The sequence below is a fragment of the Sinocyclocheilus rhinocerous genome, unplaced genomic scaffold (genome assembly GCF_001515625.1).
Source record: "Sinocyclocheilus rhinocerous isolate Xijiao unplaced genomic scaffold, SAMN03320098_v1.1 scaffold218, whole genome shotgun sequence".
NCBI lineage: Eukaryota > Metazoa > Chordata > Actinopteri > Cypriniformes > Cyprinidae > Sinocyclocheilus > Sinocyclocheilus rhinocerous.
Window position 1 is genome coordinate 72,067 of NW_015664181.1, and position 15,322 is coordinate 87,388.

Here is a 15,322-nt window from a genome sequence, read left to right on the forward strand (position 1 = left end):
AAACTTTTTAGTCTATAGAAGAAGATATTTTGGAGAAATCTGGCAACCAAACAGTTTTGGGTCCCATTGACTTCTATAGTGTTTGTTGTCCATACTATGGAAGTCAATGGGACCCAAAACCATTTAGTCTATGAAATAAGATATTTTGAAGAAATCTGGCAACCAAACAGTTTTGGGTCCCATTGACTTATATAGTATTTGTTGTCCATACTATGGAAGTCTATGGGGGCCAAAGCCATTTGGTTACCAATATTCTACAAAATATCTTCTTTTGTGCTCCACCGAAGAAAAAAAGGTTTGGAACAACATGAGGCTTATTTGCAAGCCACAATTCACAAGTAACAGACTTTTTTATTTTTGAGTTTATGCAGTAGAATGTATTATATGCTGTATCAATTTTTCTATAAATTTAATATTATTAAACTCAACATCAGATTTTTTTTTACAGTATAAGGAACATGTTAGGAGAAGTTTGGCTAGGCAATGTTCCACACAAGTGCAAATGCTTGAAACACTGACCTGCTGTACATAGATGCATAAAGAAATCTCAATCAGCCCCTTGAGTACTTTGACTGCCCCTTGAAGATGCTTAGTCTTGTACTCTAGTTTTCTTCAAATGTCTGTGCCAATAAACCAGATGTGATGTTATTTAGGTAGCTAGCTATAAACATGTCGACAGTTTAACTAACTCGCGATATTCCCACGATAGTGCTGAAATGTTGAGAATGCAACTTGCAATCCATGATGAACTGTGTGAAATCACAGCTAGAAGCGTTTGCATTCACGTACTTGGCCATAAACCTTCTATTCCCAAGGATCGCCAAACTATTCGCAAACATCTCTCATCGCTTCCTCGTGCGTGAGGATACGTGCAAAACTAGGGATCTTCCAAAGGCCATCGCTCAAGGGTCCAGGGTGGTCAAAGACTAGACTCGCCCTGGTGGTGACTGGAGCCACATCTGTGGTGACAATGTCGTCTTTCCTGTCTTCGCTCTCATTTCCTTTTCTTTTGCTTTCATTCTTATCTGTAATCATTTCCTTCCTGTTTTCTTCCGTTTGATCCCCCTTATCCTTTGTTTGTCTGCTCTTCTTGTCTCCCTCTCTGCTCGATATGTGGCTGTCCTCATTTCGCATGTCTCTATCTCTCTGTTTTTTCTTCTTTCGGGTGCTTTTGAGCTCTGTTTCCCCTTTTGGCTCAAGCACTTGATCCTCTCCTTTGTTTCTCACTTTTCTCTCAGCTCTCCACCTCTCCTCCCCTTCTTGGGTCTCATTTAGTTTCCTTCCTCTAGATTCCTGTTTTTTCCTTCTTTCAGCGTCACTTTTCTTCTGGTCCACACTCGCCGTCCCCTTCACGCGACGTTCCTTTTTCCGTCCCTGCGCTTCGCCAATTACTACTTCCTGTCCTTCACGCTTTGACTTCTGGGGACTGACTGAGCGACTATGTTGGCAAGACTTTCTGTTCTTGTGGGAGTCTCGAGTGCTTTGTTGCAGATTTTCTTTGTGGCTGCAAGCTTTGTCTTTGGATGGGCTTTTGGATTTCTCTGTATCTCCGAGATCAAGGAGATTCTCAGCGGACCGACTCTTGATGCGCCGTTGCTGCGGGACTCTGGAAGAGCTGGTGTTTGGTGGTTTGGCACGTTTCTCCCTCTTGCTGTCTTTAGAGCGAGGATCCTCGCAGGCCAGATCCAAGGAGTCGCGAGAACGGGCAAAGGAGCTTGTCAGGTCTGACGTTTCCTTCTTCGCTGAGGTGGATGGCGGATGAAGGAGAGGAGAACTGAGAGGAATGTTGGAAGTGTTGGATCCCGGCGGATCAGGAAGGATAACATCTCCTGCAGAACATAAGGGCGAAAAGATGTGCATTGGTTCCACTGCCTAGAATTAAAATACTAACACTAATTAAGGCCTTATAAAAATGTACCATGGTAACCAATTATATTTGAGTGGTATTTGCCTGTTTCGTGGCTGGTTGCTAATGAATTGCTATGTAAATGCATTGCCCTGCTATATTTTTGAGTGAAACCATTTTTCATGGTGTTGTGATTGCAAAGAGCATGAACATATTTCACAGATCCAAAAATGTACACAATAAAGCAGAGAAAAGACTAGCAATTAAGGAGCAAAGAAAGTGTAGTAAAAGTCCCATTACCAAAGAATAAAAGACCTAGAGAAAAAGAGGCTGTTAGTGATGATGCTCCTGGGGGCAGTAACACACCGCAGAGGAGCTTACACAACCTGCAAAGAAGAGAACGAGAGAACGAGAGAAAGAAAGAAAGCTGAAGTTAGCAAGCAACCCATGTTGTCTTGAAGTTTTTACAGCATGCTTACGTATATAGCAGCATCATCGTGTGTTTGTGTGTTATAACTCACTGTTCTCTGATAAGAGGGCTTGCGGTCGCAGTAACAGTAGCACTTTGTTTCCTCCAGCTTGGATCAGCTCAATGGCTCTGGTGTGACTAATGCCTTGCGTCTGTTCAACTGTTTTCATTACGTGATCACTTTTGCTTTGTCTGTTATTACAGATGATTTTATATGTACTGAGTATTTATGCGTTTTTAAACTAAAACAGCAGCGTCCATCTGTAAAGGATGTAGGCTGTCAAACATATACAACTGTTAGCCAATCATAGCAGTGGACTTTTACTTCCAAGTCTACAATCCACTACGTCTATTCAAACAGAGCGTTCAGATAAGGGGGGTCAAAACAGCACAGAAAATAGCCTTTTACCTCTAAATTGTAAAAATGTTTTTGATGTAAAAACCTTGATAACATTTATAAGTGGACCTCAGAAAACAGTACAAAATAATAATTTAATTCTTCTGGCAAACATTTTCATCCAAATCAAACCACATTCCATTCAAGCTATACATTTGTTCATGTATTTCCTGGGACTCAAACCCATGAAAAGGACATCCTATTTTGAAATATTTAGAGTATAAAAAGGTATAGTATTCAGCTTCCCTTAAATATTTTACTACATTTAAATGCACTCTGCAGATGTTTCCCTAAAATCACTGCAGAAGATGGAAAAAAGTCAGCAGAATCCATCCGCAATATGTGAGTTATTAAAGAGTGGTGTGCTGTACTGACGTGTATCCTGCCGTCCTGTAGAGCAGGGCCATCCTCAGCCAGCCGCAGGATGTAGAGGCCCATGTTATACTCCGTTCCTCCTCTCAGACTGAAGCTTAGCCAATCATAGCAGTGGACGTTTACTTCCAAGTCTACAATCCGCTACGTCTATTCAAACAGAGCGTTCAGATGAGGGGGGTCAAAACAGGACAGAAAATAACCTATTACCTCTAAATTGTCCAAATGTTTTTGATGTAAAAACCTTGATAACATTATAAGTGGACCTCAGAAACAGTACAAAATAATAAAAAAGGCAGTTCATGATGCCTTTAATTCTTCTGGCAAACATTTTCATCTAAATCAAACCACATTCCATTCAAGCTATACATTTGTTCATGTATTTCCTGGGACTCAAAGCCATGAAAAGGACATCCTATTTTGAAATATTTAGAGTATAAAAAGGTATAGTATTCAGCTTCCCTTAAATCTTTTACTACATTTAAATGCACTCTGCAGATGTTTCCCTAAAATCACTGCAGAAGATGGAAAAAAGTCAGCAGAATCCATCCGCAATATGTGAGTTATTAAAGAGTGGTGTGCTGTACTGACGTGTATCCTGCCGTCCTGTAGAGCAGGGCCGTCCTCAGCCAGCCGCAGAATGTAGAGGCCCATGTTATACTCCGTTCCTCCTCTCAGACTGAAGCCAAAACCACGAGGTCCGCGCTCCAACTCTACCGCAATACAGCCCTAGGTAGAAAATGTAGATATACACCACTGTTCAAAAGTTATGGGTCATGTTTTTTTTTCTTTAAAGAAGTCTCCTATGCTCAACTAGGCTGCATTTATTTGAACAAAAATGCAAGAAAAAATTCTGAAATGACTATTTAAAATAACAGTTTTCCATTTTAATATATATTCAAAATTTCATTTATTTCTGTGATGGCATGAAGAAATTTATTATAATCCTTGACTAGATTTTGTGACGTGATTTAGATTTTCCATTGTAGTTTTTAGTCTTGGCTTAAATACCTAGAATGATTGCATAATTTTTTTATGCAATGTTGAAATATTCCATTATACATTACCCTAGACATGTTGTTAAGTTAAATTTTAGGCACAGTTTGTGATGTAAGTGTGACTCTTGCCTGTTTGGAGTTGGCGACACACAGCGTTCCCGGTTCACTCATGGGAAGAGCTTTATACTCTGTCCGTACGAGCTCATCCCTGATCTCATCCATATCCAAATTATATCTGCGCATAAGTAACACAAAAAGCAGAAGTGTGGCTTAAATACTCTGTAAGTGTTGAGAGCTTAATTTTATCGGCTACTGTATATGGCTGAAATTACATGAATTTACAGCAAATAGACAGAAGGAATGAGCACATTTAAAGTGGTTTAAATACATAACAGTGGACTGCACCTCTCATCCTGAGTGGATTTGAGAATCTTGTGCTGCGGTGCTGGACTTTGTTTGGCCGAACTGGCTCCTGAGGGCGGGCCTTTGTACTCTAAACAGCCAATAAAAACAGATTGTCATATTAAGTGATAAACATCAAGTGTTAAAGCCCTTATGAAACAGCATTTGCAACACTTCTGTAATATTAATGATGAATGTTTCACAATAATATCAGGAAGATTTGAACTGCAAAACCCTGTGCCAATTAATGCTGTTTTGTTGTATCAAATTCATGCATGCGAGCTAACATGTATTAAACATGACAAATGAACGGTGTATAGTCATGATTTGTAGTTGAAATAGGCTAATAATTGGTCTAAACGCCCTTTATAAAGCATTCAATTTAAATATGCATGCATAATTGATATTAAATTTCACTGAGGTTATTAGCCTTGCAATTTAAGCTACATTATTGCCTTAGTGTGACAAATCAAAGCATGAGGCACAGGTTGAGAAAGCATGAATATGTGCTGCGGCAGTATTTATGTGACATTTCATTATCTCACTCACCGTCCTCAGGAACCACGGTGAGTGTGACGGAGTTCCCCGCGTCTTTGATAAGCTGAACAATGTCGTTGTGAGAGAGCTCCACAATGGACTGGCTGTTCACAGCGGAAATGCGGTCACCCACGTTCAGCAGTCCGCAGCGGTCAGTCGGACTGCTCTCGATTATTCGACCGATCTTATGAGGAATCACTGTAACACACACTTAGGCAAATCACTTAGCAGAATTGAAATGGCTTGTGTTGTATTTATAATCATAAGAAATGAATCATAAGAAATGTAACAATTCTGGGGTTGTGCAAAACTAAAACAGCTGGATGGAATGGAATGGAATGGAATAGAACAGAGAACAGGGGCCTCAAGGCACTTTTTAAATTTAAACTACTGTATTTTTAACATGACATCTTAAAATCTAAATAAATGAACATGCAACGCTGATGACGTAATATGCTCAATGAATAGTGCAAGTTGTGATGCAAACACCAATGACTACCATTTACACACAGTATATATGACTATAGTGGACGAAAATAAAGAAACAACTTTCACTGTGCAAAAGTACAATTGCAGGGTATTTTTATTTGTAGTAGATTTAGCATGAAATCAATGTATTTCAAATACATTTTAGTATATTTATTTTTCACTAGGGTCTTGATTCCCAGTTCTAATGATATCTAATTTTTTGTTCTTGTTTATTTGCCGAATGACTTCGGCTGGTACATCAATGAATCTGCTGTTACCTCCAGGTGGCGGTTTGCTCTTCGATGTGAGAATGACAAAGCCAAAGCCCTCGTTATCTTTACGATGGAGCGTGATATCAAACGACCCCTGGTCCTTGATGCTTGGCACCTGGATACGTGGAAGCCGAGTTGAGCCATTCACAAGGGTCAATGCTCCGCTCCAAACATCCTCCAGGGCATCTATAGAGCAGAAGATTACACAGACTGACCTTTAATGAAAGCTTTTCAGGCAGTTAATTACACTTCAGCGCTGGTTTTATGTCTAAGGCCTGTCAGTCTGCAGCGCTCACCTCTGTAAATGACCTTCCTGCGCACTGAAAGCAGCACTTGTCCGTTGCGTGCTGCATTAGTCATCAGATCCAGAACTTGTTTGTGAGATTTCCCCTTCACAGTGATGCCATCGATACCAACGAGCTCGTCTCCGGCCCTCAGACGGCCTTCCTTCTCTGCCGCCCCCTGGGGAATGATGGCACCAATGTAGACCTTATGAAATTAGACAGATTGTTTTAGAGTTAAGACAGAAAGTCGATCTGCTAATAAATCACATAAATACAGACCATGAATATAAATATCCAGTAATGTGGTTACAGAAGTATGAGGGACTCACTGGTTGTTCTGCACCTTCTCCTCCAAGCACACGGAAGCCAAAGCCTGTCTCCTGATCTCTCTTGATGAACACGTCCAACTCTTTATAGTGAGGTACTGTATTAAAATAGACAGAATTACACGGAAGTACAATATATAATTTGGAAAACATGGAATTAACCACATTCATCAATTCAACACAAAAAAGCAAAACCAAAAATAAAAGCAACAGTATTTGCCATGCACATGGCCTTTTCTGTGTCTCTGCATTCAGATAATAAATTAAAAGGATAGTTTTCTCAAATATGTCATTTGAAAACCATATGATATTTTTTTACGTGAAGCTCGTATTAAACAGCTGCTCTTTTCCATGCAATAATAGTGGCTGGTGATTCAGATTGTAAAGCGCCAAAGGAAAAAAGTACTATAAAACATTCAAACTATATTCAAAGTATCCCAAAGCCATTCAACAACGTTTTAACAAATTGATATTAACTGAAAATCTTCTGCTCATAAATCTCATTTAAAGTTTCACACACTTAAACCAAATTGTGGAATATATGCAAGAACAAGACATTTGCCTACAGCTCTCATTATATTGACTCTAGTGTGCCGTTTTCTCATGTATTATGATTTGAATGTGAAAGAAAAAGATTACAAAAAACCCTGTTCTGTATATGTATTTAAAATAAATTTTTTAAATAAAATAAGCTAAATTAAAATAGAATGTAATTTTATATTTCATAATTGTGACTTTATATCACATAATTGCAAATTTGTATCTTTGTATCTCACAACTGTATCATACATAGTTACATCAGACATAACTGTGACCTTTATATATATAAATCGTACCCAAAATAAAAGTTTGTGTTTACATAATATATGTGTGTACTATTTCTATTTATTATGTATATATAAATACACACACATACATGTATATATTAAAAAAATTATATCAAAGTGATTAATCATTTGACAGCAGTAATATATAATCTTATTTTTATATATCTTATTATAATAAAACATAAGGCAATCACTTCAATTACATATAGTTTATACTTATAGTTTTTTTACTTTAAACTTAATTACACTATTAAATTATTTTTTACTCTGAGGCTAAAATGCTCTTCCATACTTTAAATAGATAATGCAAAAGAAATATCTGATACAGGATATAGCATTCAGACAAATTTTCAAATCCAACAGATCCACATCTTGGTGCTGTAACATAAAAGAGTTTCCTTCTTGCTGGATGAGCTCAGCAGAGACTCACCTATGCTCTCCGGCAAAGCTTTGGGTTTGCTGTAGTGGAGGGAAGCGTCTTGTTTTGGAGAGCTGCATGGCAGTGTGTTTGAGTGATAGGTCAAAGCCTGGGGAACCATGATGTCATGGCAACGGTCCAGAGTTTCAGTGCTGGCACTCAACCCCGGTCTCTGTTGGAATAAAATATAATCTGTTGGAATAAGTTTTAATATCACTTCACACAGTGACCAGCAGAGTGCACACAGATGTGGACTATAACAAGCAGCATTTAAACCATTCACTGGGCATATCCTCTGAGAAAATAAATCGGGATCGGGTCTTCTGGTTTACAGGAAAATTCCCACACTTCATATGCAAGTGTGCGCAAGAGCAGAGGCGGACAAAGTACTCAACTCCATTACTTAAGTGAAAGTACAGATACTGCTGGTCAAATATTACTCCATTACAAGTAAAAGTTGTAAAGACAGATTTTTACTTAAGTAAAAGTACAGAAGTACTTGCTTTTAAAAGTAATTAAGTACCAAAAGTAAATTTCCTTTTTTATGTCAATGCACTGTTTTATTGTTGTACGTAATAGGGGAGCGCGGGGCACAAAGTAACGCGGGGTAAGTTGTAGCACACGTGGTTTAAATATTTCCACACGTGCTAGCATAACCAAATTTACAGCATTTACTAGTTACCCTATCAACATTATATAGAGAAAAAAAGTGCACCAAAAGATATCGCTGAACATTTATTTTACCATAGTAAAATTATATTTCTGGCTTAAGTAATTTTTTCATCTCAGTTTTTATTACTCATTTAAAAAGAGACAAAGCTGCTATTATTTTAATCTCCAATCTGTTATTTATCAGTTTAGATTATTTTTCTTGATAGAAATGTAGTGGAGTGAAAATTACAATATTTTGTCTTTCAAATGTAGTGAAGTTAAAGTCATAAGTTCCCAGAAAAAATAATACTCAAGTAAAGTACAGATACTCAAAAAGTGTACTTAAATACAATACTCAAGTAAATGTACTTAGTTACTGTCCGCCTCTGCGCAAGAGTGATACTGAATGGAATATTTAAAAGTCTATCAGTAATCCCATTGGAAAATGAAGCCCAACACACTCATACAATTCATGTTTTTGCCATTTTGCCTCGTGTTTTTTTACTGGTCTTTCGAAGCATTTATTGTAGTAATTGTGAGTGATGTCCATACAACACTCACCAGTTTGATACTACAGTGCTTACAGGCCAGGGTCAAAAGGGCCTAATTATAATTCTCAATGATATTCTGATCCCTCAAAACCCTTCTTCAATGTAAGGATTGTTTTTGCCTGTTTCATCATTCTCAAGTGAAAATCGTACATCCTATCACTTCAAAAGTAGTACACGCCACACGATTCAGTACAAATGGCATGGGACGTGTCAGCTACCAAACTTTGGTACTTACAAAAATGGGTTTGTTCAAATCCCAAACCCCAAGTACGAACAATAATTGAGAAGAAACTTCATCAGCACAAAATAAAATATTCAGCCATTTCCTCAGTTCTACAAGGTCATTATCACCTCTGAAATCTATTATCATACTCACAGGTCTTAAACTCTTCACAGGCGACGTCTGACCTAGAAATAGAGAAAAGGCAAATGACAGACATAAGTAGCACGGAAGGAGGAAAAAATGGGGGAACAGGCACTCATCAACAGACAGATGAAAAAAACAAGAACTCGTTACTGGGATAGAAAGTTTCTAGCCTTATTATAATGACAGCATTTCATGGTTGTTGCCTCTCGAATATGAAAAAGGCATGAGAATACATTGTTTCAATGCTACATTATTAATTCCCATCCATCTAACTAAAAAGCTACTCAAAGAGGAAGCACCATTCAAGTGCTTCAAAGTGGGGCATTTCCTGAGCCAATACCGAGCTGAGTTAATCATGACACATGAGTCATCTAGGAGACATTAAAGGGGTCATATGATGCGTTTTAAAAGATCATTATTTTGTGTATTTGGTGTAACAGAATATGTTGACATGCTTAAATGTTCAAAAAACACATTATTTTTCAAATACTGTACATTATTGTAGGTCCTCTATGCCCCGCCTCTCTCAAACGCTTCGTTTTCTACAAAGTCCCTCCTTCCGACAAGCGCAGTCTGCTCTGATTGGCCAGCTGACCTAGTGCATTGTGATTGGCCGAACACCGCAAGCACTCTTCGGAAATGTAACGCCCCTTACCATAATCGCGAGCTTCATCTTTCAAAATAAATGTAAAGACAGTAAATAATGTCATTAGTTTTACCATCAGTTCAAGCCCGAAAGGGGAACAGAGTCACGTGACAAACACAGTAATGATGCAGTACACAAGCCACGGTTAAGACAGCTGACTCTACTGTGATGTGACCCTGTCTCTCTCTCTCTCTCTCTCTCGCTCTCTCTCTCTCACACACACTTAGGGGGCCGTGGCAGAGTCTTAACTTTGATAAAGAATATATCTTTGGTTTTGAGACTTTAGTCTTTGCAACTTCAGGGATCTTATCTATGCACAATCAGCTTGTAACACTCCAAAGAGAAAGGAAAATTTGAAATCGCATCATATGACCCCTTTAAAGATGGATAGAATAAATGTACATAAGAGAAAATTATGAATCCTCCAGGGAGAAAGACATTGCAAATGACAGAAGTCATGCATAAAATAATGACGTTGCTACACTTCCATCTGTCAGTTCAGAACGACCACCATTTATTCATTCCCTTTGTTTTTTTCTCTCTCTGTCTTTCTCTGGATTGGTGTGATTTCCATTGAATTTAATGGCTAAACAACGAATGACGAAACTCACTCAGCCTTTGAGGGCTAACAGAACTGATTAAAGCATTATCTTGCTCTCTTTCTTCATCTTTTTTTTCCCCTTTTCCCCCTCCCTCTCTTTCTCTCTCACTCTTCAGACAATAAATCCTCACAGAACTCTTTGCAGACACATCCTGAAATTCCCCTGTGATCTAAACTCATTTCCCAAATTCCCAGCCAGCCCCAACGAGTGGGTGCAAAAGATGCAACGGGGCCTCTCCTGCCAACTGTACCAGGATCAACGGTCCATCATTCTTACATAACATTCTCCTAAGGGGACAGAAACACACCTCAAGTATGATCGGTGAGAGTGGAGGAGAGGAGTGTGGCTAAAATGTAAACTTATGAAGTGGGGAAAATATCGCAATTGATTTCTCACCTGCTGAACAATGCAGATATAACAAAAAAAATGAGTGAAAAAAAGTGAAAAGAGCTTTTGTGTAATTCCCTGCTGAAAATTCTAATTTTGAAAAATGTCCTCTGCTACACTGCATATTCATTTTCTTACTCAGTATTTTGTCTTGTTTTCCAGTGCAAATATCTAAATATTACTTGAGATGCAAAAATGACGTTAGATGCTAAATGTTGTTTTCTGAGAAACATTTCAAAATTAAGATTAAAATTAAGTAATTTTTTTCTAATACTGCGGGCATTATTTTTTTATTTCTTTTTTATTAAAAAACACAAACTACAATTAATTTTGATATATTTCTCATAAAACAAATGTTATGTCATTGTGCATCTCAAACAAATCTTGAATTAAGAACATATAGATATTTGTACTGAAAAACAAAAAAAATACTGTATAAGAAAGCGACTTACTGCACAGTGTTCTCTTTCCATGAATCACAAATTTTTCACTGAATTAAAATGAAAGTACTAAACATGATGCAGAATTTGTATTTAAAGTTATATTTTACTGAAGAAATTCTTTTAACTGCAATAATTGTAATTTTATGAGAAAAAGACGATTTATCAAGACAAACTGCAAACTTTTTGAATAATGGCTTGACAAAAGCTCAAAGGATTAAAAGGTTTGACAGCCTTATTCATTTATATTCACTCCATGCTATTCAAAGTTAAAGTCTTTGAAAGTCTTTTTAGCAGGGTTTTTCTATTGCATTCAAGCTATATATATATATATATATATATTTATTTCCTGGTCATTAAGGCCAAAAGATAATTGAAACATGCATTTTCTCTAAAGCTGCTTTGATCTGTATTGTGAAAAGCGCTATGAATTCCCTGGGAATCAACTCTAGTGTTGTTAGCACCATGCTCTACTGTTTGAGCTACAAGAACAAACATGAATGCAAATGATGCCACAAGAGTGACCAAAGCGACAATTATAGTAAACCTTCAGCTTTTTCTGCTTGCTTAGAGTATGTTTATGGCCTAAATGATCAGCACAATGTTCCATACACCCTCCTGCTCTCTTACCTCCTCTCAACACCAACAGATTCACCTCGCTGCCCACCGGGAGGTCCTTCAGTATATCCACCACCTGCGCGTGGCTCAGCGTTTGCACGTTCTGCCTGTTAATCTCTTTTATCACGTCTCCTTTCAACAGACCTCGGCACCACTGCTCATCCAGGATCATTTTCACCTTCTGCCCCAGAGGACAGTCTGCAATGGCGAAGCCAAATCCTCCAGGTCCCTTCACGATTGGCACGCTCACCAGCTCCGGCTGCAGCATCCCCGTCTCGGGCCTGTCGTTGGCACCGCTGCTGCTGCCTCCTGGAAGAGCAGCAACCACCGGCCGCCCACTGGCATCTGTGGTTACGTAGTGAAGCTCTTGGGAGGAACCGTGAAGGGCGTCACCTTTGACCAGCAGTGGCTGGCCATTGATGAGGGGTACGGCGGTTACGATCTCTCCTGTCGGAGGTGGAGGTGGAGGGGGAAGGTCCTCGCTGTCCGCGTCCACGTCAGGGGGAAGCGAGTATCCACGACAGAGGACCATGTCAACGTACTGATTAATTGGGATGCACTGGAACATGTGGACCACGTCGGCGTGGGTCTTGCCTAAGACAAGTGTGCCGTTGATTTCCACAATTACATCACCTAGGTTGAAAAGAGAGGGAATTTGACAGCATCAGAAAGGAAAAGGACCATTACAAAGTGGATGAACAACTTTTCTAATCCATTTATGTTTTTGAAAGACGCTAGATGAAAGGAATAGTTTAGACAAAATTAAATATTTTTGTCCTTATTTACTCACCCTTACACTATGTCATTTCAAACGTGTATTATTTCCAGTGTTGGGCAGTAACGCGTTACTAGTAACGCGTTACTGTAACACACTGGAAATAATACACGTTTTATTTCTTTGAGAACCTTTGAAGAATTTTGACACAGATCTTTTTTATATACACATTTGATAAGATACAAAAATGACAAAGAAATACCAAGCAGTTTGTGTGACTTGTGTACTATATTCCAAGTGTTTTTGAACTCGATCAGTGAATGAATCATTCCTTTGATTTTTTTTTTTTTTTGAATCAGCTGATCCAGTTCATGAATCAGACTGATTGTTCACTCACTCAATCATTCGCAGCAGCTCTCTAGTTAACAACTCAATGGAAAGGAAGATTATTAGTGAATAATGACTTAAATTTCAGTCTTTTTTGGGGTTATTATGTGTCTTTAGATTACTTGCCACTATGGTCACAATGAACTGTTGCTGTATGGAACCAGGTTATTATACTTAACTAAAACTAAAAGTATAAAAACATTTTTTTTATTTAAATATATAGCAATATTGAAAAAAACTAATAAAAATGACTTAAGCGCATTAAACAAAATTACTAAAAAAATAAACAAAAATTAAAATGAAAATGTAAAAACAAAAGCTATTTCATAATAATAATAAAAAAAAAACTGTGATAGTTTGAGTAATACTAAAATAAGAATGATATGGAAAAAATGCATGATTCTTCAAAATATCAAAATTTTTGTTTCATAGAAGAAAAAAAAGTCAAATGGTTTGGAACAGTATGAGGGTGAATAAATAAAGCCATTATTCTGTAGCCTTTTTATGTTAATATACTTTTCCTATCCCATTTAATGTGACGAGACATCTATAATTAAGTCATTCGTAGGCTGGCTTCCTAATTACCCCTAATGTGAATTGTGGATGTTCCCCTTAAAACCATTCACCAAACTAGGCATCACTCACCAGAGGCCATCTTGTTGTCCTGGGCGGCCGGGCCATCAGCAAGAACGTTCTTCACCTGCAGGAACTCATCAGGTCTGTCTCCACCAATGATGGTGAAACCAAAGCCCTGCTGGCTCTTCCTCAGAGCCGTGTGATACAGCTCCCCCTTCAGCTGGGTTGGGTCCCGCGAGAACCCCGGCGTACCAGCAGCTCCCCCTACAGAGTCAGAAGGAGAGGAAGACACAGACAGACATCTGTGATAACTTCACATAAAATATGCACAAAGACAAAACCGTAAACAACTAGACATTGATACAGTAGATTTACAATATATACAATCATCAACTGCACCACAATGCTCACTGATAAATATGTTTTCAAAATGTATGACAGATTCATCAATAATGTGTGAAGTCACAAAAGCAGATTGTCCTGATATCATTAACCAAAGCACATTATGGGATACTTTCTGTGAATATGATACAAAATAGGGCCTGAAACACAAAAAAGGGTCTGAAGCACATTTTTTGAACACATGGACAGAAAAAAGAGACCTAACCTTTAGAAAAGGTTGGCCATCAACCTCAGGCGGTCAAACTAAAATATGTGACATGTGGGACATTCTATAGTTTAGAATTAGTTATTTGAATAGATTTAATTATAATAGCATTAAAAAATTACAATAAAATTTAAAAAATGAAACAGACAAAAATATATTTAAAAAAATGGGTAACAGGGTTGCAAACGTAGCCTAAAATAAAATGCAATATGGTAGAGTATAGGTTGTTTGGGACAAAATGTTGGTTTGCAGTTATTGATAAACTTTCAACATAAAAAAATCCTCAAATCTTCCAGTTGAGCTTTAAGAGTGCAGTCAATGTTCACTACAATTTGTGTAAAAAAATTTAGGAAATGGATGAAATGATTCATTTGTCTTTCCATGATGATGCTTCCTGTGCGTCACTATTGTAAAGACCATTACATTATTTGCAAAAGGGGGAAATTATGCAAAAAAGGATTGCATAAAATGTGGAACACTAATAACCTCTATTTTTATATTTTTAGATAGATAGATAGATAGATAGATAGTCATAATATCCATGTGTATGTACACAGATTCCATAGATGTTCCATGAAACTATCATTTAATTGTACAGGAATGTTTTCCTATGTGTGACTGACATGTAATTAAAACCGCGAATCATTCCAAACATCTGGCATAGTAAACAAAACCATTAACAACTCTCTCTGACAGCATAGTTGAGAACATTTATCGTCAGTGGCTCATCCTCACATATTCGTCTAATACACTGCAATCCTGTGTGCTCCCAAAAGGGCTGAGGGAGTGACAACACTCACATTCTCAATATTAGACAACTTTCAGAAACCCTCTCAGCACTGGGTGTGGAGATTTCCAGCTAATGTTCCACTGCTGTAAGTGAAAGTTTTAGAGGGAACTGTTTGTGTTTTATGCCCATAACTGCTCAGATTCACTTTTTGTACATCCTGTCAGAAAAGATGAATACAGTGTACCATGGAATACTGTACTCTCAAGAGTTCACAAATCACCAAAGAAGTCTAGAAGACTGTGGGAATCACACTGTTTTAATGAACTATTATATCACCAAACAATAAAAGAAGAATCACACTGAGCTAAAGGAAGCTTGGGTTGTGTGTGTGTGTGTGTGTGTGTGTGTGTGTGTGTGTGTAGAGAGAAC

General features: G+C 37.9%; 2 protein-coding genes across 2 annotated transcripts in view; both read right to left on the reverse strand.

The window, feature by feature from the left end:
* Window positions 1-281: 281 nt before the first annotated feature.
* Window positions 282-2,485, reverse strand: LOC107729718 (membrane-associated guanylate kinase, WW and PDZ domain-containing protein 3-like). The gene is made up of 2 exons (XM_016540392.1): window positions 2,368-2,485; window positions 282-1,829 (listed from the first exon to the last, which is right to left on the reverse strand). Exons 1-2 carry the CDS (start codon window positions 2,483-2,485, stop codon window positions 826-828), a joined length of 1,122 nt encoding a protein of 373 aa, XP_016395878.1. The 3' UTR covers window positions 282-825.
* Window positions 2,486-2,658: 173 nt separating this feature from the next.
* Window positions 2,659-15,322, reverse strand: part of LOC107729719 (membrane-associated guanylate kinase, WW and PDZ domain-containing protein 3-like) — a 140,072-nt gene continuing 127,408 nt past the window's right edge. The window contains exons 11-22 of the mRNA XM_016540393.1: window positions 13,626-13,820; window positions 11,891-12,511; window positions 9,195-9,226; window positions 7,629-7,788; window positions 6,375-6,469; window positions 6,058-6,250; window positions 5,768-5,947; window positions 5,034-5,219; window positions 4,488-4,575; window positions 4,212-4,317; window positions 3,667-3,813; window positions 2,659-2,664 (exon numbers count right to left, since the gene is read on the reverse strand). Of these exons, the coding sequence (XP_016395879.1) occupies window positions 2,659-2,664; window positions 3,667-3,813; window positions 4,212-4,317; window positions 4,488-4,575; window positions 5,034-5,219; window positions 5,768-5,947; window positions 6,058-6,250; window positions 6,375-6,469; window positions 7,629-7,788; window positions 9,195-9,226; window positions 11,891-12,511; window positions 13,626-13,820 (2,009 nt within the window). The remainder of the gene's footprint in view (window positions 2,665-3,666; window positions 3,814-4,211; window positions 4,318-4,487; window positions 4,576-5,033; window positions 5,220-5,767; window positions 5,948-6,057; window positions 6,251-6,374; window positions 6,470-7,628; window positions 7,789-9,194; window positions 9,227-11,890; window positions 12,512-13,625; window positions 13,821-15,322) is intronic.

Coding starts and splice junctions, on each gene's coding strand:
- LOC107729718 (XM_016540392.1), bottom strand. CDS start 2,485: ATGAAAACAGTTGAACAGACGCAAGGCATTAGTCACACCAGAGCCATT. Junction 1,830..2,367: donor AGCCCTCTTATCAGAGAACA/GTGAGTTATAAC, acceptor TATGTTCTGCAG/GAGATGTTATCCTTCCTGAT.